Below are 24545 nucleotides of genomic sequence, written 5' to 3'. Positions count from 1 at the left end.
ACTTTTGCTGCGGTCATACTGGTGAATTAAGGTCTTTGAGAGTTGCACTGTCTGTTTTTGTATCTGGGAATCAGTATGTTTTGCTGGACTCTTGGCCATGGGAGTAGAGGTGGTTTTAAAATCTTTCCTTTGGTTTTTCCTACAATTATGGCTCTTACACATGCTAAGTACGGCCATCATGACAGACGCCAGATGCTGAGGAAATGACCACAGGGTAGGCCTGCACTCTGTACCCACTGTGAGTGAGTCAGATCAGGTCTCAGTACTGTGCAAGCTGCACACTAGTGGAGGGAGGGCATGACGCATCCCCTCGTACTGGCATCAGCTCAGGCCCTGAACCCCGAAACCCTCAAGGACCTGGCACTTCCCCTGCACATGTGGCCTCAGGTCCCTTTGGAGGAGGTCTGGGGGAGCTGCTGCTTCACGCACTCGCCATGGGATTCAGGCCCTTGCCCGGGAGCCCAGGATGTGGGCTGTGGCCCAGAAGCTGGGCAGAAAATGTCCCAAGAGGCAAAGAGGATGGAGAGCCTGCTGAGTTAAGGCACATGGAGGCTACTGGGACCCTAGTGTGGGAGGCTCGGTGGGGAAGGGGCTGCAGCTGGCTGCAGGGGGCTGGCGAGGGAATTCAAGGTAGAGAACTAGAACAGTGAGAATGGGTGGAGGAGGTGGCATCAGATGCAAGGAGAGGTCACCCTGCCTAGGAGAGGGGATATTCCACCTGGAAAGACCAGACCAGGCTGTCGGGGGGGCCGTGGGTGTCCCTTTCGCTGGCTGCAGCTTCCTCTTTGAACTAGAAGGTGCGGGTGGAGGGGAATGTAGAAAGTTTGAAATTGCTCTCTGCACAGAAGCTTCACCCACTTCTGTGATTTTTGGCCGGGGATATTCTCCACATAGGTATGCAAACAGAGGCAGACACCTTCTCCATTGTTACGTCCAGTTCACTAACTTACTCAAGGTAAGATCCATAGATACATACCACAGAACAGCAACCCACAGGTAAGACCCGACCTTAAGCTCCAGGTCCCATGCAGACCCTCGTTTTTCAGAGCCTTGACATTACATGGGATGGAGCAACACATGTCACATCAAGTTCACAGCACCCTCACAAGGTCACAGCTCCAGGAGGCTGCTGCCCAGCACCCTGGACAGTTTGAGGTGGCCCCTGGGGACAAAGCCTCCACCACTCACCACCCACCTCCAGGTGAAGCCCATTCCCTCTCCAAATGCCCTGGGAGCCTCCGTGAGGCAGCAGAGACTGGGGCTGGGGGCAGCTCAGCTGTCTTCCCCTCCAAGAGTCTTGGTCTTTTGGAACATGCTCTGCATGGCTGAGATCCTGTCTGTATCCTGGATGTTGAAGACCTGGAACTGCAGGTGGGGCAGGGAACAGGGGGTCACAGAGACATCTGGGAGCCCATCACAGGGCCCCGAACACAGTGTGGGACCACACGGGCTGCCTGACCTCTGGGCCTTCCTGCCCCAGGCCTCTCCCCACCAGCCCCCCCGACAGGTGTACCCACCTGGGGCCCTCTCCTCCAGGGCCCTTCCTCCCACTCAGGTGTCTCTGGACGAGCCTGGCACAAAGGAGGCCCCACCAGGCCCTTGGTGAGGGCTAAGTGTGCACCATCCCTCCGACTACTACCCCCCACCCCCATGTGCCCTGGAAGGAGACTCTTCAGGCCGTCTGGGGTGCGGGGGGTGGGCTTGGCCTGGGCAGAGGAGCAGCAGGGAGCTGTGTGAGGACACAGCTGGTGAAAACGTGGGCCAAGGAGGGGCAGCTGGTGGAGCAGCCGGGCCCCCCAACACCAGGCCAGGGGGTGCAGTCCCAAGGGACATGGCACGGGACTCCTGAGTACAGGGATGCAGCCAGAAACTGCCCTGGGAGACCCAGGGATGGCCATACCCCTCAGGAGGAAGGGAGGCCAGGGTAGGCAGGAGGGGCTCTGAGTGCCCGCTGACCATGGGTTTGGAGCTGCTTCTGGCGGGGAGCGGGTGCAGGCACGCTGCCCTCATCCCCAGAAAGCATCCCAGGACTCGTGGGCCACTAGCGGGTGGGGTGCACTCCTGGTGTCACACCTTCCCGACAGAGGCTCTGTCCAGAGGACTGACCTGGCCTGGACCTGGAGGAAGACCAGGGCTCTGTCCCACCACGTGTGACCCTGGGTCTGCCCAAGCCCCCTCTGCCAGCTGCACCCACCTTGTCCAGCAGGACGTCAAAGAAGGCAGTGGCCCAGTAGGAGGGGTCGCTGGCGGGCAGCTGCAGGAGCGCCTTGACGCCATTGTCGATGCGCGGCGGGGGGCTGCAGCCCAGGTGGGTGACATGGATACGCAGGGACACCTCTGGCTGGCTGGCAAAGTGCTCCACATGCCGGTAGAGGACGTTGAGGTCCAGGCCGGCATCCTGCAGCAGGTTCCACTCGGGGTGGAGGAAATGGGGCAGGTTCCTGGTAGCCAGGCAGCAGAGCAGAACCACCAGCAGGCGGTACACCGCGCCCTGCAGCTCTGCCCAGTCCTCAGGCCCTGGGAAGAGCGTCGAGGCCCACAGCAGGACCATCTGTGGGTGCGTCAGTGGGGTCAGGCCCGGTCCAGTCCAGCCCACCCAGCCCGGCCCACCCGAGCACCCGAGCACCCTCTCCAGAGCAGTCCCATTCCATGTGTACCCCTCCCTGGAAGACCCCTGCCTCCAGCACCATCCCAACCCTTCACACGTCCCCTGGACCTCCCCGGACGCTGCCCCCATCCTGGTGCCCCATGGCTCCTTGCAGCCAAGTCCAAGCTCAGCAGGCCCCTGAGGCCCCACCACTGCAGCCCCTCTGAGCAACCCAGGACCCCTATGGCAGATTCTGCCACTCCTACCCTTCCTCTGGGCCTTTCCTTATGCACCCACCCCTGAACTAAACTCCTACTTATGCTCTGAAGCCCCACCCAAAGAGCCCCACAGTGGGGCTAGCTGTAGTCAAAGCCACAGAACAGACTCCCGTGACCACCCCAGGTGCCCTCTCCTCCCTCTGCCCCTGAGCCCCCACCAGGGCCCCTCTCTGCTACTCTATTACCTGCTGCACCTCACATTGCCCTCCCATCAGCAGCCCCTGCACCCCTGTTCAATGTGGGGCTTGGGAGCCCATAGACTTGGCCCCCACTTAGAGGTGGGCTGGAGGCCTGAGAGGGCAGTGAGTAGGTCACATGGGGACACGGCAAAGCCACCTTCTGTGCCAGGTGGACCACCCCTGTTCACACCAACTCCCATCCAGGGAGCCCCACCCACTTCCTCTGGCACTGCGCCCCACCATGGCACCTGACGGTCCCAGCAGCAAGGAAGAGTGACAGGATTGGGCTGACTCCTCCCAGAGGGGCGCCCCCAGCAGGTAACATTCACAGACACGGGGCCAACACCAGCTGGTGGGATGCCAGCTCTGTGCCACCACCAAGCTCTGGCTGAAAAGCCAGCATCCCAGGGCCAGGAGGACCTCCACAGTCACCAGCCTGGATGGCAGAAGTGTTTTTGAAGTGCCACAGTGACCTGCAGCCAGAGTCGTCATTCAGCCACAGCCTGGCCTCCCGGGACACCAGGTGAGGCCTCTGGTTTGGAGCTCACTCCAGGCCATCCGGCCACCAGAGCGGGCAGGAGGGTCTGCCCTTGGTGGAAGACACGGGCCTGGGGGAAGCAGAGTGGGGCCGGGTACCCGCGGGGCCCACGCCTACCTTCAGGTGGCCAAAAGTCAGGCCTGGGCTCTGGCCACCGTCACGCCACCTCTCATGGTTGACTCGGTCCAGGATGGAGAGGCTGTCCAGGTGGTGGCCCGGGAGGGAGCCCAGTGCGCTAAGCAGCCTGGGGAGCAGGTGGTCAGTAGAGATTCTGGAACCGAGAAACACACCCTAGGTCAACATCAGCCTGAACACAGGAACCTGCACCCACAGCTCACCCAGAAAGGAAGGTCCCCACTTGCACGGCCTCCCCAGGACTGGAAGCTCCTGAGCCCCACGGGGTGGCCCAGGTCAAAACAGGCACCGTCCTGTTCCTCCACCCGGCCCCCTTCTGCTTTTCAGGAATAGCCCCTGGTGGGTGGGCCATGGGTGTGAAATGGCCGTTTTCACACAGATGCCCAGGTCCCAGAACTTGGGCAGACATAGGGAGCCTCCAGGCCAGCCTGGCTCTCTGTGCGGACAGTAAGGTGCCACTCTTGCCCACCCAGGTGGAGCATTGCCTCCGGTCCCTGGGCAGGGGTATGGGTGTGTAGCATCTCCCCCCATACATCACTCTGGATGTCCAGCCCCCCAGGAAGCCACATGACCCAGAATGTGCCCCCCAGCAGAGCCCGGGGCGCTGGGCACCGTGCACCAGCAGCCCTCACTATATGCTTACTGAGCAACTGAAGGGGTGGGAGCTGAGGCCAGCGTCTCACGGGCCCCCTCCGGAGTCTCGGACTGGACACTGTCCCCTGAGTGCCCCGAGTCTGGGCGACTTGTGGGCATGACTGCCCAGCCCACCCTCCCCTGCCTTGGCAGGTGGCGGCCACTCACCGCCTGGATGCAGCCCTGCTCTGTGCAGAGATGGGGGCGGTCCTTGGGACAAAAACCCCCGTGAAGGGCGTAGGCAGCTCTACCCCTTTCCCATAACCGGCTCACTGTATCAGGGACCCCCGCCTCCCTCAGCCCTGTGCCACCTCCCCAAAGGCATCACTCGGCGTGGGAGTGGGTGGGTCGAGTCAGCTGGCCGAGGGCTGCTGCTTGAGCAGCGGGAGACCTGAATGGGCTGGGGTCTCGAGGGGAACTCTGCCCTGCTCCCCCCGCGGACACTGACTCAGCCTCCCTTCCGTGTAGGTGTGGCCCCCGCAGAGCCCGCAGGCTGTGGAGCTGACCCCAGGGCCCCAAGGAGGGGCTGCTGGGGCGCCAGGGCCGGGCGGGGCAGCCAGCACTCCAGACGTAGGACCCCTGGCAGGCAGGCACCTCGCACCGCGTCTAGAAAAAGCCGCCCAGAAGGAGGAGCTAGCGAAGTCCTGGCGCTAACCCATCTCATCAGACACGTACTGTCCTCAGTGCGTGCAGGACCCTCACTGCGCGCACACCTCTGCCGGGTGCTCGGGGAGCCCACCGGGACCCCAGACAAGTCACCCATCCCCTATGCCGCGTTCCCACAGGGAAGGACGGCGAAGGCGCTGGGCCAGGCTGTGAGGGGCCCTGTCCAGGGCAGCCTCCTGCACCTGGGCGGCAGAGGGCACGGCTCCTCCCACCCCACAGCTCAGAGTGGGGAGGTAGCCAGTGGGCAGTGAGCATTCCAGCCAGATCCCAAATTCCCCAGAGATCCCAGTGACATCAGCAAGGGGCAGATGCCCGCTGGCAGAGGCAGGTGGGGGCCCTACAGATCCTCCTGCCCCAAGGGAGGGGAGCAGCGGGGGCGGCCCCCTTCCCGCTGGCTCCGCGGGACCCCCAGGCCCAGGAGGTGCGTCTTACCTCCAGTGGTGGGCGCTGGCCGGTACCAGGGCTACCTCTTGGCTGAGGATTCTTCTCAAGCTGCCCTCGGGGAACCCAGGCGTCCGCTGGGACCCCTCCAGGGCGGGCAGCCTGTGCTTCCTCCTCACCACGGGCACGACATTGAAGCGCATCGTCCTCCAGCCACCGGATACCAGCAGGCGCAGGTGGGGGCCTTCCTCCCTCAGGCTGTCCACACTCAGGGCGCCTGTAAGGACCCGCTGTGCCTTTGCCAGGGCCCTGCACTGCTCTCCTCCCCCCGCGGCATGCAGCCCTCCCCACCTCTCACCCGCAGCCCCCTCTGCTCCGGTAGGCCCCACCTGCAGGCTGCTGCCGACCCCCGGGCCTGCATATACCCCGAGCCTAGCCAGGCGTAGGGCTGGGCAAGCTTGCACAGCTCATGTGGCTGGCTTCTGTCCCCCAAAAGTCGTACGTGGAAGCTCTGACCCACAGCACCTCTGACTGGCTATATTTGGAGATGGGGATCTTTAAAGGGATGAGTCAGGTAAAATGAGGCCTTTGGGGTGGGCGTCATCCAACACAACCAGTCGTTACAGGAGAGGGTCACGTAGAGGACTCAGAGAAGGCCAAGTGAGGACACAGCAAGAGGGTGGCACTCGCATGCCAAGGAGAGAGGCCACTCCACCCTGACACAGGCCTGTTTGCCCATCAGTTAGAGGAAGAAAAGGGTTCAGTGAACCTGGTCCCTCCCAACTGAGGCACCTATCTTGGTTGGTGGCTTCATTTCCTTATCTACCACTGGTCACACATTTTGTCCATGAATGGTGGCTTGGAAGGTGGCCAGCCGCACCCACAGCTGCCCCAGCCTCTCCCCACCCCAGTGCCAGCCTGGTCTCACCGGTTCTTCCCCAGGCAGGGGCAGCCTTGGCCCTGCCACCTGGGGCTGTTGGCTTCCCTAAGGTAAGTGTCAGGAAGCAATGCCTGGAATTTCCCTGCATGCCCAGTGCCCTCAGGTGTGGCTCCAGCCTCGCCCCCTTCTCGGCCCTGAAGCTGAGGACAGCGGGGACCTGGGGACAGGGCAGAGCCTGGTGCTCACCCCAGCAGGTAGGGTGTCTGTCAGGTCCGGCAGCTAGCCTGCAGGGCCAGGGCCAGGCGGACACAGCCGGGCTAGGTCACGCTGTGTTAGGGCTCTGCCCAGCTGCCTGTGGTAACTGGGGGTTTCAGAAGATGCCCAGAGAAGACGTTGGAGGTCAGGGCTCTGGGAGTGCCTAATGACACGCCCTGGCTACCCTGTGAGGGTTCTGTCATCAGCCCCGGAGGGTGGCCACCAGGTGGAGATGGGCGAGTTGTAAGCCACCCCTTCTGCTCCTGGAAGTCTGTCCAGAGAGCCACACACTGGCAGCCCAGGGCGGGTCATTGTCCCTCAGGTGTGCTGACCCCACTTGCTAACCTCACAGCAGATGTGAGGACCAGGTGAATACCGGGTGGCAGCCACCACCATGTGCCTGTGTCCTCCCAGTCCCTGCCAAGACAGCCTGATGGTTTCCCCGACCCCCGGGAAGATGGGCTCATCACTGGGGCCCCTGCTGTCCTGGGTGCAGCACCTGCTGGAGGGATGCCCACTGCTTCTGGCCCTGCCACCCCAGAGCACTTCAGAAAGGCACCCAGAAGGGACCCTGAGGCCAGGCCCCAACACAGAGCCTGCTCAGGGCCCAAGACACAATAAGCAACTGGGCCATAAATGGAAACAATCTGTGCACATAGGCATAGACACCCACACGCACATTCACACGTGTGCACACATATGCACACCCACATGTACACACACACAGTCCTCCCATCTCAGGGCATGTGACCAAATGCAGGACGTGGGGACAGCTCTAAGGACGGTCCTGCCAGAGTGGGGCTGACGACAGAATCACCTGCCCAGAATGGTGCCAGGGACCCTCCACCAGGGGGTCAGCTGGGAAACAGCTACTGGGTGCAGTGGTGAGGCATTCAAAAAGTACCATCCATTCCAGTGTCACCACCAAAAATCCACCACGCAGAACACACATGACATGGGACACATGATCTGTCTGGAACTAGAAAGGACCTCAGAGCAGGGTCTGCCAACCGCTGTACCCCCAAGCACACTGAGCAACCACACATCGCCGTCACACACGTGTGCGCACACACGCGAGCAAAGCGGTCCAGCTACCTGGAGAGATTATGCTCTGGTGCTTGCAGTGCACAATGGCTGCCACCAGCAGGTCCTTGAGGATGCACAGGACCTTCCTGGGTACGATGTGGCCACAGCAGTTGGCGCTGCCCTCTGAGGAGACGCTGAAGACGTCGTCAGACATCCACCGCTCCAAGCCAGCCCCTTCCCTGGGGACGCCCAGGCAGAAGGTCGGGGGGCCATCCCCTGCCTCAGTGGCCTCCACCTCTTCAAGCAGGAGGGCCTCGGTGTCCACCCACAGGGGCACCTCCATGTCCAGCGGATCCTCTGAGGAGCGCAGGGCGAACTGGAAGGCCTCCAGGCCCCGGGAGTAGTCCACGAGGAAGCGGGGGTCCAGTGTGTGCACGCGCTCCAGCACCGTGAAGAGCACGTTCTCTGCACGCTGGTGGTCCTGTGCCCGGTTCGCCTCCCGCGAGCGGATAGCCTGCAGGTAGTGGTGCCACAGGGGCACCTGCACTGCCATGGCTTTGCCAGGGCAGAGGGCAGTCCCTAGGCCGGCTCTGAGGCAGCTGTGCAGAGGCACCTGCCCAGGTGAGGAGCCACTCCGCAGGCGGGGCCTCTGCAGGTGGGGCCTCCGCAGGTGGGGCCCCAGCTTCCCCCACAGAATTCCAGAGTGATGGGCGGTCAAATAGCTGGACTGGCCCAGGCTTTTGAAGTGAGGGTGAGTCAGTCACCAACAATTAGAACGTCTCAGGGCAGGGAGGCGGGGCCTACTTATCACCTGGGGGAGGCCCCTGGGCTCCTCCCTCCCTGCGCACTGACGTCGCATCTTAGGTCTAAAGAACCTTCAGGCCCAGGACGGCCCTGGACAAGTTCACCTTTGGAGATCCTGCCCCTCCTGGGCTTGGCCACCTCCTTCTGCTGTCCCTGGAGGTTGGTGGCTCATTCCTGGGGTTCCCCTCCCACCCTCATCTAACCTAAGGGTCTCTGTCACATCAGGGCCTCCCCACCAGACTGGAGTGGGGGACAAATGGCATCCCCATTGCTTGGATGAGAAAGATGAGGCGGAGCATCAGCTGGCACAGACCCCCCTGCACGGGGGCCTCTCCGAAGGCAGCCTGGGGAGCTGGGAGCCTCGGGCCATAGCAGCCTGAACAGCCCCTCAGGTACCTATCCCCCTTAAAAGCTGGGAGCCTCGAACTTGGCCCTGCAGCAGCCGAGGTCTGAGTCCTGCCTCGCCCCTCGTGGGCTGTGCATCCAGGCACAGCACCCACCTGGGCCGGGAGCTGACGAGTGTGTTTCTAGGGGAAGTGTCCTTGGCTCTGCGTCACCAGGCTGGAAAGCCTTGCCCTGCCAGCCCTTCCAGCACCTGGGCTGGGAGGCTGCATGGCCCTGCCACTTCCCTGGTCAGGGCTGTGCAAGTCTCAGCGAGCAGGGGAGGTGCCCCTGACAGTCATCCGCCAATAGGCTGACCCGCTGTCAGGCTGGAGCGTCTGCAGTGAACGCAGACACCCCCATGCAGGTGTGCACTGATGGCACCACAGAGCTCTCCTGGGGAGCCCCCACTCCCACCCACATGGCCTCAGACACCCGGGGAGCAGAGCCTGAGCCCAAGCCGCAGGCAGAACCAGATGCAAGGCCCTCATTTCCTGGTGCACTGGAGCCTCTTTAAGAAGCTACAGCCCCAGTGCGAGGGCCTCTGCTTTCACACGTCCCAGGACGGGGAACTCACCACCTCACAGGGTGGTCCATGCCATGGTGGAGCAGGAGACAGACTTCTCTCCTCAGACATGGCCCAGCCCTGTCCTCTGGGGTGCCCCTCTCCCAGGGCAGCTGCTCAGGGTCAAGGACCCAGGCACCCGTGGCCCACCTCACACCCTGCCTGCCCCCTGCGTTTGACCCCAGAGGAGCCCCATACTTCATAGGCCTGCAGGTCACAGCACCCAGACCCCGACCCCCAGGCCCGGGGACAGCGCCCTGGCTGCCACAGCCCTGCTCGCGCCCCTCCCCTCTGCCCGCACCCTCATGGGCCCTCTCCACTGTCTGTGTCAGCTCCCTCCGCCTCTCTCCTAGCAGGACCCTTGGGAGACCCCAAGGGCATCTGCACAACCATCAGTCCTGCCCCTCCTGGGACTCGCTCCTTGCCCAGTAAGGCAATAGTCACAGGCCTGGGGGCTGCGATGTGGCCTCGATCCAGCTGACCACAGTGGGGCCACACCAGGACACTGTCCACACCGGCCCTGCACTCACCACCTGCTCCCAGAGCCCTGGGCCACCACTCCAACCGCCCAGCCCTGCCTGGGCCACACTTGGACGCCCTGCTAGGCTAGGCAGGCATGCCCTGGCACCTGCTGGGGCTGCTCACCCTCAGGGTACACACGACCATCAGACTCAGAGAGAAGAAGCCTAACTCAGCGCTGCCTCCACGAGACCCTGGGCAAGAGCCCCGCCTGCTTCAAAAGCCCTCCACAGAGAAATGAGGAGGCTGCACAGGAAGGGCCCCCAGGGAGCCTGCACACTGGGACAGTGTCAGGATCGTGGCCACTGCCCGCCCGGAGACCAGCAATCCCTTCTGCAGGACGCCTCTCCCAGGGAAGCAAGTCCTCGTGGTAGGACACGGGTGTTGCTGAAACGGGGGTCCGAGCATGACGAGTGCCAGCGGGTCCCTCCTGCGCGAGGCCTCTGAGGGCTTTAGCCTGGAACGGCGATGCTTACCCACCGGAACCCCGGCCTGGCTCCCAGATGCTTCCCGGGTCCCAGCAGTCTGCTCGTGGGCAGCCCCTTCAGCGTCTAACTCTGGTGTGGGGTGGCCTACGAAGTGACATCCAGTGACGAAAGACACGCAGTTAAGTTAGAATTAATCTATGGACATAGTTGTGACATTTATTTTTTGCCTACGAAGCATGCAGATCGAACGGGAGCCGTGGAATCGCGCTCGCTGAGCCTTGCAGCCCTGCTCCCTGCTGGCCCACCGGGAAGGGTCGGGGCAACAGAGAAATGAGGGCCTGTGGAGGGACACTCGCCCCAGGCTGCGGGCGGCATTCCCCGAGCGCTGCCGAGCAGGGCCGCTTCCTCTCCCGCGCCGCCCTCGGGCGGGGCCTGTAAGGGGCTCCGGAGAACACCGGCTGCCCGGGGCCTGGGCCGGCTACGAGGGGCGGGGCTACGCGGGGCGGGGCTACGCGGGGTGGCCAGTGGGGGCGTGGCTGCGCGGGGGCTACGCGGGGGCGTGGTCACGCGAGGTGGTGCCCAGCGGGACGCGCAGAGGCGGGGCCGCGCAGCTGGGCGGGCTGGGGAGACCGGCAGCTGGCCGGGAGGCGGTGGAGCGGGCCCAGGCCCCGGGTCCCGGGGCGCCGCCGGCTCGGCGGGGCCGGGCGGGGCCGGGCGGGGCCGGGCGGGCCCTCCGTGGCCGGCCCACCGAGCTTCCCGGGGAAGCCAGGCGCCCACGGTCACCCCGGAAGCCGCCCCGGGGAGCCAGGGCAGGAGGTGGCAAACCTCTGGAGGGGGAGACAAGACGTCCGTCTCCGCAGGAGCCGCAGGGCGGTCGCCAGCTTCCCGCCCGGGTGGGGGGGCTCCACCCTCGGAGGTGCCCCCGCGCAGGGCCCAGAGCAGCGGCGTTGGCCAAGGGTTCTGTCCCTCACACGGCAGCATCGCTCAGGACCCTCCCCGCGCCGAGGAAGGGCGGGGTGGCTATCCCGAAGGGTGACGGGCCCGCGGAGGAGGGCGTTCTGCCGGGAGGGGGCCCTGCCGGCTTCCCGCGGAGCAGAGCCCCTGGCTGGTTGGGATCAGAGTGAGGCCTGCGCTGTGCCCCCGTTCCTGCTCATCGACCCCCGTGCCCTGCCTTTCCCATTATCCCGTTAACCCACCATCCCGTTCATGCGCACCAGCGACGCTTAGTAGCCCCCAGACTTTAGCTCCCCGCCCCCATTTCTAGTGCTTTCCTGGGAGACATGGTCACCTGGGCTGTAGGGTGTGCGGGGCAGAGCCCAGTAGTCGTCTCCACCCTTGACCCCGCGGCCCAGGAGCTGTCCTGACCACCCCTCGTTGCCCGTGGGCCCTGCCAGCCTGCTCGCAGACAGCTCATCCGAGCGCCCCCCACCAGAGTGCCCTGCCTTTTCTGGTACGGAAAGAGGCTCCTCTGCCTGAGGGGAGCCCGGCAGGAGGGGAGCCCGGCAGGCAGGGGGACAGGCTCGTGGCAGCTGCAGGGACCACAGTCAGGCTGAGCCCAGCTCTCCCTGAACACACATCCCATCCAGTTAACTCTGCCCACGGGATGCAGAAGGAGCGTCGGCCACCGGACCAGGGCCGCAGAGTAGGCTGGGGAGGTGCCTGGGGCTGGCAAGGGGGCAGGAGCTTCCTAATAAGACCCAGTGCTCGACTGGGCAGTGAGGGTAGATTTGCCTGGGGACGTCGAGGGGACACCCTGAGGACTTAGCCGTCCCGGTGTTTGTAGATGCTTGGGGCGCACGAGAAGCAGACTTGTGGCCGAGCAGCACCGTCACTGGAGGGGGCCCCTCCCAGCCAGCAGCAGGGCAAGTGGGCAGCGGACAGCTGGGCTGCGGCGATTTCCCAGGCGGGAGGCCACTGATGGGCAGAGCATCCTCCAAGGGTCTGAGGGTGCCTTTTCACTCTCTTGATAATGTGCTTTGATGCACTAAGTTCTGTAATTTATCTTTTTTGATTTAATTGTTTTTTTCTTTTGTGGCCTGTGCTTTGCGGTTATGTCCAAGAATCAGTGCCGAGTCCAAGGCCCTGCAGCTTCCCCTGTGCTCTGCTCTGGGGGCCTTACAGTTCCAGCCTTGGCTCTAGTCCCCCCGAAGCCCTCAGCCTCCCAGCCGCCCCAGGCAAGGGCCATCAGACTCCTTTCTTTGTTGCGATGCAGTGTCTGGGTTTGCCTGCAGCCCTGATGACAGGCACCAGAGGGCAGGGGCCCCAGGCTACCCAGCACCCTGTGCAGCACAGGTCCCAGCACCAGCTCCTTTGAAGGGAAGCACACAGGGGAACTCTCATACCTACCCCAGTCTGAACCCCGCCAGCCAGGGGTGACGGCCCCCTCCTGGTCCTTGGGGCCAAGGGTGGGATGCTGAGAAGCCCCAGCAGCTGGACCGAGAGGGAAAGGGATGAGACCTCTCTCCCCAGGCGCTGTGCCCAGGGACCCACACGGGTGACCCCAAGGTGCTATCCTGGTCATGTCCCTAAATGAGAGTCTCATTGTCCCTCTCACCCAACCACCTCATTATAGGGCATCCCATGCTGCCCCATGGCCAGGCCTCAAGTGTGGGCATTGACCCGGGAGAGCCAGGGCCTGGGCACCCAGCCAGCAGGCAATAGGGCAGTCGGCCTTGGCACCAGCTAGCAGTCTGGGCAGGGCCCCAGCCAGTGCCCAGCACAGGGCTGTATTTTGGTACAATAGCAGAATGCATGGCCTACTTCCCGTCCAGCACCTGCAGGGGACACGCCCCACAGAGGCCATGAACCTGGGTCAGCTGGGCCATGGCCACTGGCAGAGCCACCGCTCTCCTGAGAAATCGCCCACTCTGAGTACTGTCAGTCAACCAAAAGAGATGTCTGTTGGGTGGGGGCAGCTGGTTCTGCAGGGGAGGTGGGTCCCTGGGGGCACAGGGTCGTGAGGAGCACAGACAAAGAGAAGGCCAGTCAGACCCCAGAGCTGACTGGGGTGGGACCAGCAGGCTGGGACAGTGGCACCCCCTTCCTTTCGGCCTCCCACCATCTTCCTCCAAGTTGCCCTGCACGTGCCCCGTCTTTGGAGGACACATCAGGGCCACGAGCTCCATCCAGACCGACACGGCACCCACCCCTGACTCCTGCCTGTTGGGTGAGGACAGGAGAGGCCGACCAGGGCGGGAGTGACGCGGCCTCCGGGCAGGAAGGCAGGGCTTTCACGCTAGCCTCGAGGTCTCACCCCCTCTTGGGGAGGGCCTGGGTCGGGGTGGCCTATTCTGGTGCCCCTGGAGCCAGTGGGGTACAGAAAGAGGTGAGGCCAGCTGGGCTCTGCCTCACCTCCCCTTGTGTCCCCATGTCCACACGTGTGCCTGCACAGCCAGGGCTGTGGACTGCCCCAGAGAAGCTGGAAGCCTGGAGTCTAGGTGACCTGTGGCCGAGTGAGACCCAGAGGGGCTCCCCTCTTCCAGGACAGCGTAGTGACAGACCTGGCCGTGGCCCATCTGCGAGGGGCTTCCTCTGAGCACAGACAAGGCCCGGCGGCCACACGCTGGCAGGCGGTGGTGGGCGAGGCCCCAGCATGGTCCTTGCTGCCTGGTGACACAGAGCATTCTTCCCAGGCTCAGGGGGAAGGCTCAGGGTCCAGGGCACCGGTGGGCAGAGAGCGAGTCCAGCCAGTTAGGACGTGGGTCAGGACCTGCCATGGCTTCCCTGAGCCCCACCCTGCCCACCAGCCCATACCACAGGGGTGCCCCCCTCATGGTGAGGACCTCTATCACATTCCAGAACATTCCCTGGGGGCACTCCTAGTCCATCAGAGCCCAGGCCCTGGAGCCATGAGTGTGGATGCTGAGCAGAGAGGCCTGGGGTGGTATGCCCAGGGCCAGCGTGACCCTGGAGGGGCCTGACCAGCTGGGGCCAGAGGAGGCACCTGGAGGAGAGGGTGCAGGAGGGCTGGTGCCCGCGGCAGGAGCTGGCCTTCTCTGCACGGCCACAGGGTCTAAGGGGGAGAACAGGCTGAGCTGGATGTGGGGCGGGGGAGGAATGGCAGGAAGGAGCAGGATGACCCCACCCACCAGGGGACACCAGCTGTCCCGGCTTCCAGTTTATTGGAGCCCTCTTTCAATGCAAGTGACCTTCCCAGAGGGTCACACAGGCCTCTGCAGCCACCCCACCCCTACTCACTTCCCAAACACTCCACACTGACCCCCCGCCAGGCAGGCGCTCTCGCCGAGGGCGGGGCCACACCTTCTAAGCCCACCTCACTGGGCCACATGGGCCAGCCCCTGGGCAGCAGAAAATGCTGGCCCTTCCCCTGGGTACAGCTGCCTAACAGCCCCGCAAGCCCCTCTGGTCAGGACTCCAGAGGGTGCCCAGGCCACAGCATGCTCCCCTGGACCTCTGCTTTGCACATTCAGGAACTGGAAGTAATTGCTAGTCTAGAGGGGTCAGGGTTGGAGAGCTGCCTAGCCCCTCACTCCCCAGAAACCACCCTCTGAACCCCGCACCAGCCCTGGACGCCCAGTGGGGCCACGTCTGGCCCAAGAGTGGCCTGTCCCTGCATGGAGCACCCTGGTGGCTGTCCTCTGGGGCTGGGGCATGGGCCCCCTGCAGGTGCCCGAGAACACAATGCAGGCCTTCCTCAGGGAGTGGTCCTTTGAGGGCAGGCAGCCCCCTTCATGGGCGTCAGTCCTGAGGAAGCATCCTGGACCCCTCAGGCATCCCCTCCTGACCCCAAACCCCCACCTCACCAGGCAGCACTGGGAACGGATCTGTCACCCACTGAGTGCCACCCTCACCGCCTGGACCCTTCTGGTCTTGCGGACCCAGCAGGTCTCCTCTCACTCGGCAGGGCTGCCTCACAGGAACCTTGTGGGTCTCAGGACACCCTCACACCCAGGGACCCCCACCTCTCATTAGAGGGGCAGCCACTCCTGGCTGCAGGGCCCATTTCCAGCAGACACCCTTCCCAAGAGGGCACTCTGTTGGCATGAGCCCAGCTGGGAGAGGCCCGACTTGGAGAGAGCCGTGAGGGGAGGGGGCTAGTGTGACTGAGCCCCCGGGAGGTGCAGGCTGGGAGGGACAGAGCTCTGTGTCTGAGGGGACACGGCCCCCTCACTTTACCCATCAGGACTGGGTGCTCCTAGCCCCAAGGGTGACCGGAGCGTCCCTGTGTCCCCTCCCCTCTGTGGCCCTCGGAGGCCCAGGTGTGGAGAAATGACTTCACAGGCACTTAGGAGACGCACACCATGCGGGACTCCAGGGTAAATGAGACCCCAGAAGGTGCGTCTTTGGGCAAGGTCAGGAGGACAGGCCTCTGACAGTGGGGCAGGTGGCTGCCCTCAGGCCTGAGCCCACCCAGCTATCAGCCGCTGCACTGCTGAGCTCTAAGTTCTCTTCCAAAGGTCAGAAAAGAATCCGCAGTGTGTGACTCCGCATTGGGAGGAGCTGTGGTCTGCAGGCCCTGTCCCTGGTGTGTGACTGCCAAGCACACAACTCTGGCTGGGGCCCCACGGTGAAGGTGCCTGGGGCAGGGTCAGCCCTCCGTGCGTGTGGTCGCTCAAGTCACGGCTAGGCCCAGGGCTGCTCCGCCTCTCCAGGAAACGGCTTCCAGAAAACAGCGTTCTTAGTCCCCATGGCAACCGGGCCTGCACTCCTGTTTCCAGGGAAACCCAGCCCTCCGCGTCTCAGTTGCCAGAGCAACACCTATGGGCTCTCTTGGCGGTGTGGTCCCGCCAAGCCAGAGCGGGCAGCTGGGCACCCAGGCCAGGGAGTCAGTGCTGCACAGGTGTGGGGCCAGGGCACTGAAGCAGGAGGCCCAGCCAAGCACCCGCCTCCACGGCTTTCTTCTGGGTTCCGTGCTCCGTCCCGCCTGCGATGAGTGCTTCCTCCAGCGAGCCTGGCGAGGGGGACACAGCAGAGCGGTCCCAGCTGGATCTGGACACCGTGATCCAGGTCAGTGGGGTGACTGTCCTCCAGCACCCTCCCGGGAGCAGGCTCCAGGGGCACCTGGGGGGGGTGGACAGGGACCCTGCACGGAGAGGCCACACCTCCCTGACTGCAAGGGGACCTGTCCATGTGCTCACGTGGTCAGCATGGGCATGCACACACAATGCAGACTCACGTGACTCGGCAGAGGAGCCTGGGGAGAGACTGAATGGAGATCCCCGGGTCCCAGGCCCAACCCCCATCCACACTGTGTGAATACATACGTCAGACCCCTCCCTGAGCCCCAGGCTTGCAGTCAGACACCCTCCCACACTGACAGGCTGGCTTCAGTGCACCGCGGCCCTGGGGGCAATGTGTGGGAGCTGGCGGGGCTTCCCTGTATCTCGGCCACTGTTGGTGGTGTGGTCCATCCCCAGCATTGCTTCTGAGCATTCCAGAGGTGCTGGGTCTGCGTTTCCTTGAAGCACCAGCTAACAAAGTCAGAAACACCAGCAATGACAGGCCCAGGAATCATCTCCATGCCCTCTCCCTTCCACTCCCTGCTTCCCAGAGCCTACCACTGCCAGGCCTGCCAGACCACCCCCCTAGGCACCCCCCACTGCCATCACCTGACTCCGGCCATCAACGGCCAGAGGGTCCTCACCCTGACTGACCCCTTGGGGATTTCAGTGAACCCCTGATGCCCCTGCTGACTCAGAGTTGTTTATTAACCCAGTTCTCAGAACCTTGAAACTCCACTGTAGGGTGTTGACACAGCCCTATATAAACAGTACAGGTCACAGAGAAGAGTGGCCACCCACAGTTGGTGCCAGGTGATTAAATAACATGTGGCGTCACCACACACGTGCACGTACACATGGGACAGAGCATGCCAAGGGCAGGATGTTCGAGTTGGGTGACACGAGCCCAACAAGGTGGCCCTGGTGGGTGGCTCTCTGTCCAGCTCCCGGGGGTCTCAGCATTCGGCAGGTCTGGGAGCGAGGCTGACTGACAGCAGGTGGGGGAGGGAGGGCTGGCACAGTACAGCTTCTGAGAAGCTCTGGGCCCAGCATCCCATTTGGTGCCCCTGTTGCTGGTGAGGACTCTATCACTGTCTTTGGATTCTGGGGAAAGAGGCCACAGAGTGAAGCGAGTTGCTATGGTTATGTGCGGGTTTGAGAGAGAATCACAGAAGAGTGAGGGCGTCCAGCAGCGGGCAGTGGTACTTGGCAAGTGTGGCTGCCCTGAAATTCCCGCTGCCTGTGGGAAACTCATCAGGAAGTTCCACAGATCCCTGCCGGGCCCTGTGCTGCCTGCCCAGCCAGCACTTGCTATTTGCCCTGTGGTAATTGACATCTTGGCGTAGTTACACAGAGTAGGGCAGGGGACGGGGGGCAGGCGGGCGCCAGAGATCCCAGAGAGGCCTGTCCAAACAGCGGCCCGGGTGGGAGGGCGAATGAGTGGATCTGTGGTGCTGGGCTCAGTCCTTCTAGTAGCCGTGGGACTTCTCAGACTATTTCTTTTGGGTTAGGTTTCAATTAACTGTATTTTTCTAGGAATGGGTCCATTATATCTAAACTGTCACGTTTACTGGCAAAAGTTGTTCTCAGTATCTCTCCATCTTTGTGATGTCTGAGGGTCTGAAGCAAGGTAGCCATGGTCTGAGCCCAGGAGCTGCCCAGGACCCAGGACTTCCAGGGAGCAACCCGAGGAGGCCGGGTGGGCTGGAGTGGGGCGGCCGCCCGAGCCCCCGGGACGCGCCCTTTCCTGCTCTGGTGCCGCTCACTTGCCCCCCGTACCCCCCGCATGCTCCGTCCCTGTTCCATTGATCCCCATCCTTATCATTTACTTGCTCTTCAGCTCTCTGGCTTGTCATTCATCTGATTTGGGGGTGTGCTCAGCTCTGATTTATAACCTTCACTTAAAAAATGTTTAAACCTTAAAAAACATTGTGGTAAAAAACGTATATGATCAGATCAGATGCCATCTGATCTGTAAAAAATGCATAAAATTTACCATTTTTACCATTCTTAAGCATATAGCTCAGTAGCATTAAGCACTCACATTGTGCAGCCAACCCTACCATCGGCCCCGGAGCCCCTCCACTGTCCCAAACAGAGGCTCTGTGCCCACTAAGCACTGACCCCCAGCCCTGCCCCCATCGTCTACTCCCTGCCATCGTGATTCTGTCAGAAGTGGGGTCACACAGTATTTGTCCTTCTGTGTCTGCCCCACTGCACTGCGCACAATGTCCCCTAGGGCCACCCACGTTGTGGCCTGTCTCAGGGCCTCATTCCTTTCTAAGGCTGACCCACATTCCCCTGTGTGGCTGGGCCATGTTGTGTTTGCCCACTCACCTGTCCACGGACACTTGGGTTGTTTCCACTCGGGCTACTGTGAGCAGAGCTGGTGTGAATATGGGTGTGCAAGTATCTGTTTAAGTCCCCGCTTTCACTTCTGTTAGGTTCACACCTGGAAGTGGGGTTGCCGTGTCACAGGGCAATTCCCCACCCCCTGTAGGAACTGCCATACTGTTTTCCATAGTGGCTGTACCATTATACATTCCCACTTTCTTCTTCTAATATGTATTTTTCTTTCTAAGCAAGGCTTTAGTACCATCCCACAGATTTTGATGTAATAATGTTCATTATTATCGGGTTCAAATTGTTTTCTAATTTCCATTGTGATTTCTCATTTTACCCATGGATTAGCTACAGATATAAATACCTTAATTTCTAAACATAAGAGATTCTCAAAGTTTGTTTATATCCAACTTGGCTATTCTGTGCACAGAGGTTTTGTTTTGAACATCTTAGAGTGGAGAAGCCTGCTGGCATCCAAGCAGAGATGGCAGGGAGGCAGATGGACCTGTGGGTCTGGTCTCAGATAAGCGCCATGCTGGCAGCAGACATCCAAGTTGCTGGCATGTGGTGCATGCCCACAGAGAAGGAGCTAGGGCAACCCCACTCTTAGAGATGCAGGAGGCAGGAAGGAACCGGCCAAGGGGACCACACCGGGGTGGCCAGGGGGTTACGGTCAGCTGGGGGAGCACCATGGCTGGACTCCCTGAGGAGGTGCTGGGTGGAGGCACTGGTCCAGAGGCTGCTGGGGGACCCAGTGAGATGGAGATTCTAGATCCATAAGCGTGGACCGCAAGGGCCCCTTAGAGGTGTGCAGTGGCCACCCTTCCTTCTAAGGTGTGGGTGAATTAAAGCAGTCTGTGTCAGCCAGAACGGCCTGGCAGAGGGGCAAATGACCCGTGTGGAGAGAGGGGAGGACTGCTCTGAGAGTGAGCGATGGTGGTGGATGGGCAAGGGAGGAGGGGGCAGGGTGGGTGCGCAGCACTGGGTCAGACATTTTCTGGAAGCTATCAGGTAGCTACAGACAGAGTGTAAACATGGGTGTGGCGATATTCCAGTCAACTCTGTTCACAGGCAACTGGCAGGCCAGTTCCATCACGCAGCCTCACACAGCTGGGAAACCCGTGGGCGCCCGCCTCCCCAGCCCACCACCCCCAGCTACTCTCTCTGCCATGCTGTCCATCCAGCTCTCTGCTTTCAGAATCTTCTAGATTCGGCCCTAAAACAGAAGCTTCATAATTTGCTCTTCCAGCTGCCACAGAGCGCAGCTCACTGCACCCTCACAGACGCCTCCAGAAGGGCACATTCTGAGTCTCTGGATTTCAACCTGTTGGAGAGTCTCTCCACCCCGGGCTTTGATGGGCCCTGGCAATTCCCCAGGAGGTGGGAAATCTTTCTTGTGGTGGGACTTCTGTCCCCAAAGAGAGAAAATGCAGCTCCAAGGAGGGATGCTGGGGGGTTGGGGGTGGGGGAGGGAGGGGAGGGGAGGGTGGGAAGTGCTGTCAGGAGGTTCATGAGAGGGGCCGGGCATGGTGGCGGGGTGAGCGGAGGGACGGCAGTGTGGCATCCCGGTTCTGGTGCCTGCTCCGCCACTGTCTCTGCTTCAGGGCCCCTGTCTATAAAGTGGGGTGAAACAGATGGCCTCTGGGGCTCCCTAGAGCCTGAGTAGAGGGCCCTCCTGTGGGACAGATGCTGGGATGGTCACATGCCAAGGGCCAGGCCTGCGAACCGGGCGCAGAGGAAGAAGCGCCTGCCTATCTCGTCATCCCCCTCCTGCTCCCCCTGGAGCAGCCAGGCTCAGGCGGCATCCGATCTGATTGCCCAGATGCGCCATCAGTGGGCAACACCCACCTCCCCATCCAGAAGCACCGCTCCCAGCCCCATGATCTGAGGGTCTCCCTCAAAGGGGCCGTCACAGTTTGCTCTCCTGTCTCCCGCTGACCCCCATCCCCACACCCTACTCTCCCGGGCCCCACGCAGACTGTGAGAACCCACCCTCTGCCTTTGTTTCCACTGTCCCCTCCTCCTGGACACGTGACCTGTGCCCCCTTGGCTGCTGGACTTTTACTTATCCTTCAAGGTTCAACTCACCTGCCACCTCCTCCAGGAAGCCTGTGTGGGTACTGGGGACACAAGAGTAAGTAAGATCAACAGGATCCTTGCCCTTCTGGGTATTCCTTTATATGAATCGTTTTGCTGTTAGTGATTCATACCTTAGGTTAGGTTTCCAGATATTTGTGTAGTGACCTGTGTCTGAGACCACTTCTGTGCCAAGCATCAATCATGCTGGGAGCTGGAAGTGGGCACACAGGGGTGAATGAGAAGCTATCCCCCTCATCTGCAGTGGCTGGTTCAATGCCTGGCCCAGATCTCCCTTTTATTGGGGACCAAACTGGCACCCAGAGAGGTATGGCCTTGCTCTGGGGCCCCAGAAGGACCCACATTTGAACAGGCGTCTGAACCGAGCAGTGCTGAGACACGGCACGTGGAGAGCCAGGTGTACCCCAGACCACAGAAGCTCTTTTTCCTGAGGAAATGGGACCTGGAGGGCAGCCACCCTGGCCCGGGTCTTCTCTGCAGCAGGCCAAGCCGTGGAAGGACGGCAAGCTGATGTCTGGTGGCTGGACTTGGCTGGAGGCCCTGCCCTCAGCTGTGCTCGACCTGGGCCTCCCGCTGGTGAGGGCCAAACCCTGCACCTGCAGAGGCAGGGAGGCCTGGAAGTGCGGGTGCGGAACGTCTGGGAGTGAGTGGGCGGCAGAGGTGGGCAAGGAAAGCTGCGGTGGGTGCGGGCCCCAGGCTGCAGCGAGCTCTCGTCTGCCTGGGCTCAGGGAGTTGCCACGAGGTGGGCGGGGCTGAGGCAGGCTGAATCCCAATCCCCGGCCACTGGGAAGGTGCGGAGACTCCCCGGTGGGGTCCTAGTCCTAATGCGCTGAAGGTGGGCAGATGAACTTGAGCGAGTTCGCCACTTCCTCATCTGCACTGTGGAGGCGACGAGCTGCCCTTTCAGGTCAAAATAATGGCTAAGAACCCCTGGGAGGTGAGCGCCCGCCTCTCCCAGGCGAAGCGGGAGCCCTGCATCCTTCCGTCCCCTTGGAGCCTGCGGCAGCCGGCGCCGTCCCAGCCGGGCCCTGCAGCGCCCTCGGCAGCCACACGGGGACACTGTGGGAGCTCCGCGCGGCCGGGCCCCGCGGCCGGCAGGTCCCCGCAGGCCGCCCGCAGAGGGGCCCAGGACGCGGGCCGTCCCTTCCTGTGCCCCGGCAGCCTGGAGATTCAGGAGCCACCCAGGGACCCAGGGGGTTCTGATGCTGGTCAGCCAGGCGAAGGAGTGACCTTGCCCTCCACCTACGACCCCACCCCCTCCAGAGCCTCCGCCTGTCCTCATCTGTGACCCCGGAGGGGTGGTCCCAGAGATCCCACCCTCCTCGGCGCTGCAGAGTCACTGGGACCCGAGGCACCTGCGTTGACACAACCAGGGTTGCGCAAGGCACTGGCGGTGACGCAGCCGGGACCCCAGCCCAGCTCTCCGGAAGGGGAGTCTTGCTCTGATCCCGGGTGGGGGAAATGGGGTCACGTTCCCCCTGGGTGGCCGCTCACCCCCCTCCGCGCAGCACCGGCAGGGCCGGGATCCGCTTCTACCGGCCGCGCCGCGCCACGAGGGGCTCGGACCGCGGGTAGCGCTAAGGAGGCGCTGGGGCAGGAGCAAGGGACACGGCGGGGCTCACTGTGGGTCTGAGCCCTTTGGGAAACTGATGCCCAGCCCTGGTGTCCCTCCAACGAGCTCAGGTCCCCAGGGGTCCTTCTAGGAGTGTCCCGACACTGCCGGGCACAGGCGGGCCCGCCAGGAAGGTGCCCCCGGCCCCCCGGCGGAGGAGGCGACCCTCCCAGACCTGCAGGCAGGTGGCGGGGCGGAGCCCAGGGTGCCCGCAGGAACGCGTCGGGACCGGGTGGTGGAGCCCCTCGGGACCAGCCTCTGCCGTCCTGGGAGACCCCGCGAGCGGCGCGGCCCAGGCGGCAGGTCGGCGCGGACGGACGAGGCGGCCAGGCGGACGGAGCCCCTCCTCACTTCTCTTCTGGCCCCTCCCCACCATCCCCCAGGCCCCTCCGGTCCTGGTCGGCCCTCCCCGCCCCTCCCCTCCCTCCCCTCCGGGCCTGCCGCCCGCCCCCACTGTCCCCCTCCCCTCCCCTCCCCCTCTCCCCTCCCTCCGGGTCTCTCCTCCCCTCCCCTCCCCCTCCCCTCCCTCTCTCCGCCCCCTCCCCTCCCCACCTCTCCCTCTCCTCCCCCCCCCCCCACCCCTCCCTCTCCTCCTCCCCCCTCCCTCCAGGTCTCCCCTCCCCCTCCCTCTCCACCCCTCCCTCTCCTCCTCCCCTCCCTCCCCCCTCCTCCCCCTCCCTCCCGGTCTCTCCTCCTCTCTCCTCTCCCCTCCCGGCCCCAGCCCGTCCGACCCCCTCAGTTCCCTCCCCTCTGCGTGTTTCCGCGGGGGCAGGGCTGCCCTCGCACCCGGGCCCCCCGCCGCGCCCCCTCGGCTCCAGCTGCGCCTCGGCCCTTCGCAGGCACCCGGCCACAGCTGGAACCCATTACGCCCCCGGCGCCTCCCGGGACTCTCGGCTAATAAGTGACCCTCTGTAAATGTCAGGAGTGAGTCAGGTCTACGCCGCGCTGCTGCCTTCCCGTTAGCGGGTGGCGCCGGGATGCCCGGGGGAGCGGGGCGGGGGGGGGGGGCGCGGGTGGGCGGGGGCAGCGCCCTTCCAGGCTCCTGGAGCTGATGCCCCCGCCGCAGGCCGGGGGGGTGGGCGCCACCCCGCCGGGTCTCAGTCTCCCCACGTGCAAATAAGGGGTTCAGGGCAGGCAACAGCTGGGCCCCTTCCACTCGCCTGTCCTCGCAGGGCAGGAAAGGTTGGGAGTCTTGGCCCAGAAGGGGCGGCAGGCACGCCCTCCAAGGGGGGCTGCACACCCCACCCAGGGTAACTCGGAAGGGGCTCATCTGGCAAAGGGAAGGTGCCTCCCCTGGACCTCCGAGGGGACCCAAACTCAGATCCCCCCCAGTGAAAAGGAAGGTTCCAGCCCGAAGGAGGGCTTGGTTCCAGGGGCAGCAGACCCAGAATCCTCACCCCTAGGGAGGGAGGCGAGCTTCAGTGGGTGGCATGTGCTCAGAGGCTGCCCGTGGCCAGGCTGCTGCTGGGGGTCCGGCCCGGGCCTCACCAGGTACTATGCGGGAGCCCAGGTCTTGAAGGGACTCTCACAAGTCTGGTCCTGACAGAGAAGGAAGCCTGTGTCCAGGGAGCATTCGAGATGGACATGGGCGAGGCCAGCCTGGGGTCCTAGGAGGAGGGGGTGGGCCGGGCCCAGGGCCACACTGCAGAGCCTGGCCTGGGAGTCAGGGCAGGTAGAGGGGCACAGGCACGGAGAGGGCCATCAGCGAGAGCTGGAAGCAGGGAGGGGGAGCAGAGACAGGAGGTTGCTCAGCCTCCACTCACAGACCCCGGCGGGGAGGGAGATTGGGGGTCACAGCCGGGGAGTCCGCTGTGCCTCTGAGGGAATCCAGGGAGAGGGGTCCTGGGATGCTGGAGGAGGGAGGATCTGGGCTCATGGTCTGAGAAGTCCGGGCCTCTCTGGGGATGATTGGAGGACCCTGTTTGGTGCCGTGGGGAGTCCCTGGGAGTGGAATCCACCTGCAGGACCCGCAGGAGCGTCTGGTCACTCTTTAACATTCAATTCACTGCCTTAAAACCCGACGTCCTTCATGCGGCAGGGCAGGCGGGCAGCTGTAGACTGCCTGACTCCGGCTGGTCTCCTCTCACCGTGCCCTCCCACGTCCAGGGGGCTCATGCTGGTTTGGATTGGGCCACCCCAGCATTCACAGGCCCCTGAACATCCTCTACACTGTCAGCGCCTCTGTTAGACCTGTCGGGGAGGCCTTGCCCAGGCCCGGCCTCCAGAGGGCACCTCCAGGCCTTCCCCACCGGGGGGCCCCCTCACTGAGCAAAGAATC

General features: G+C 63.2%; 2 protein-coding genes and 2 long non-coding RNA genes across 20 annotated transcripts in view; 2 read left to right on the top strand and 2 right to left on the bottom strand.

Annotated features, from left to right (window-relative positions):
• Positions 1-917: 917 nt before the first annotated feature.
• MAB21L4 (mab-21 like 4) lies at positions 918-8554 on the bottom strand. The gene is made up of 5 exons (XM_017664777.3): positions 7628-8554; positions 5449-5674; positions 3700-3853; positions 2195-2551; positions 918-1365 (listed from the first exon to the last, which is right to left on the bottom strand). The coding sequence occupies exons 1-5, from the start codon at positions 8109-8111 to the stop codon at positions 1273-1275; spliced, it is 1314 nt and encodes a 437-aa protein (XP_017520266.3). The 5' UTR covers positions 8112-8554; the 3' UTR covers positions 918-1272.
• Positions 8554-12285, top strand: LOC140844866 (uncharacterized). Its single transcript, XR_012123375.1, has 2 exons — positions 8554-8754; positions 9665-12285. It is a non-coding gene; the product is annotated as an uncharacterized lncRNA (long non-coding RNA).
• LOC118970789 (uncharacterized) lies at positions 10284-22680 on the bottom strand. Of its 2 annotated transcripts, none has more exons than XR_012123373.1 (5): positions 20769-22680; positions 20647-20678; positions 18553-18667; positions 11081-16686; positions 10284-10399 (listed from the first exon to the last, which is right to left on the bottom strand). It is a non-coding gene; the product is annotated as an uncharacterized lncRNA (long non-coding RNA). The 2 variants fall into 2 exon arrangements; XR_005058909.2 differs by lacking the exon at positions 10284-10399 and having other exon boundaries at positions 15533-16686; positions 20769-20848; positions 20998-22680.
• Positions 16090-24545, top strand: part of CROCC2 (ciliary rootlet coiled-coil, rootletin family member 2) — a 65167-nt gene continuing 56711 nt past the window's right edge. For 15 of the 16 annotated variants that reach the window (XR_012123369.1, XR_012123372.1, XR_012123368.1 and 12 more), the window contains exons 1-2: positions 16113-16222; positions 20636-20692. Coding sequence is in view for 10 of the 16 variants with exons in the window: in XM_073217804.1 (XP_073073905.1) it covers positions 16145-16222; positions 20636-20692 (135 nt within the window). In the remaining 6 variants the exon portion in view is untranslated. Of the gene's footprint in view, positions 16223-20635; positions 20693-24545 lie in introns of all 16 variants that reach the window. The other variant, XM_037009589.2, reaches the window with a different exon arrangement.

Source organism: Manis javanica, chromosome 12 (assembly GCF_040802235.1).
Source record: "Manis javanica isolate MJ-LG chromosome 12, MJ_LKY, whole genome shotgun sequence".
Classification (NCBI taxonomy): domain Eukaryota; kingdom Metazoa; phylum Chordata; class Mammalia; order Pholidota; family Manidae; genus Manis; species Manis javanica.
This window is presented reverse-complemented; position numbering and strand designations above follow the sequence as displayed.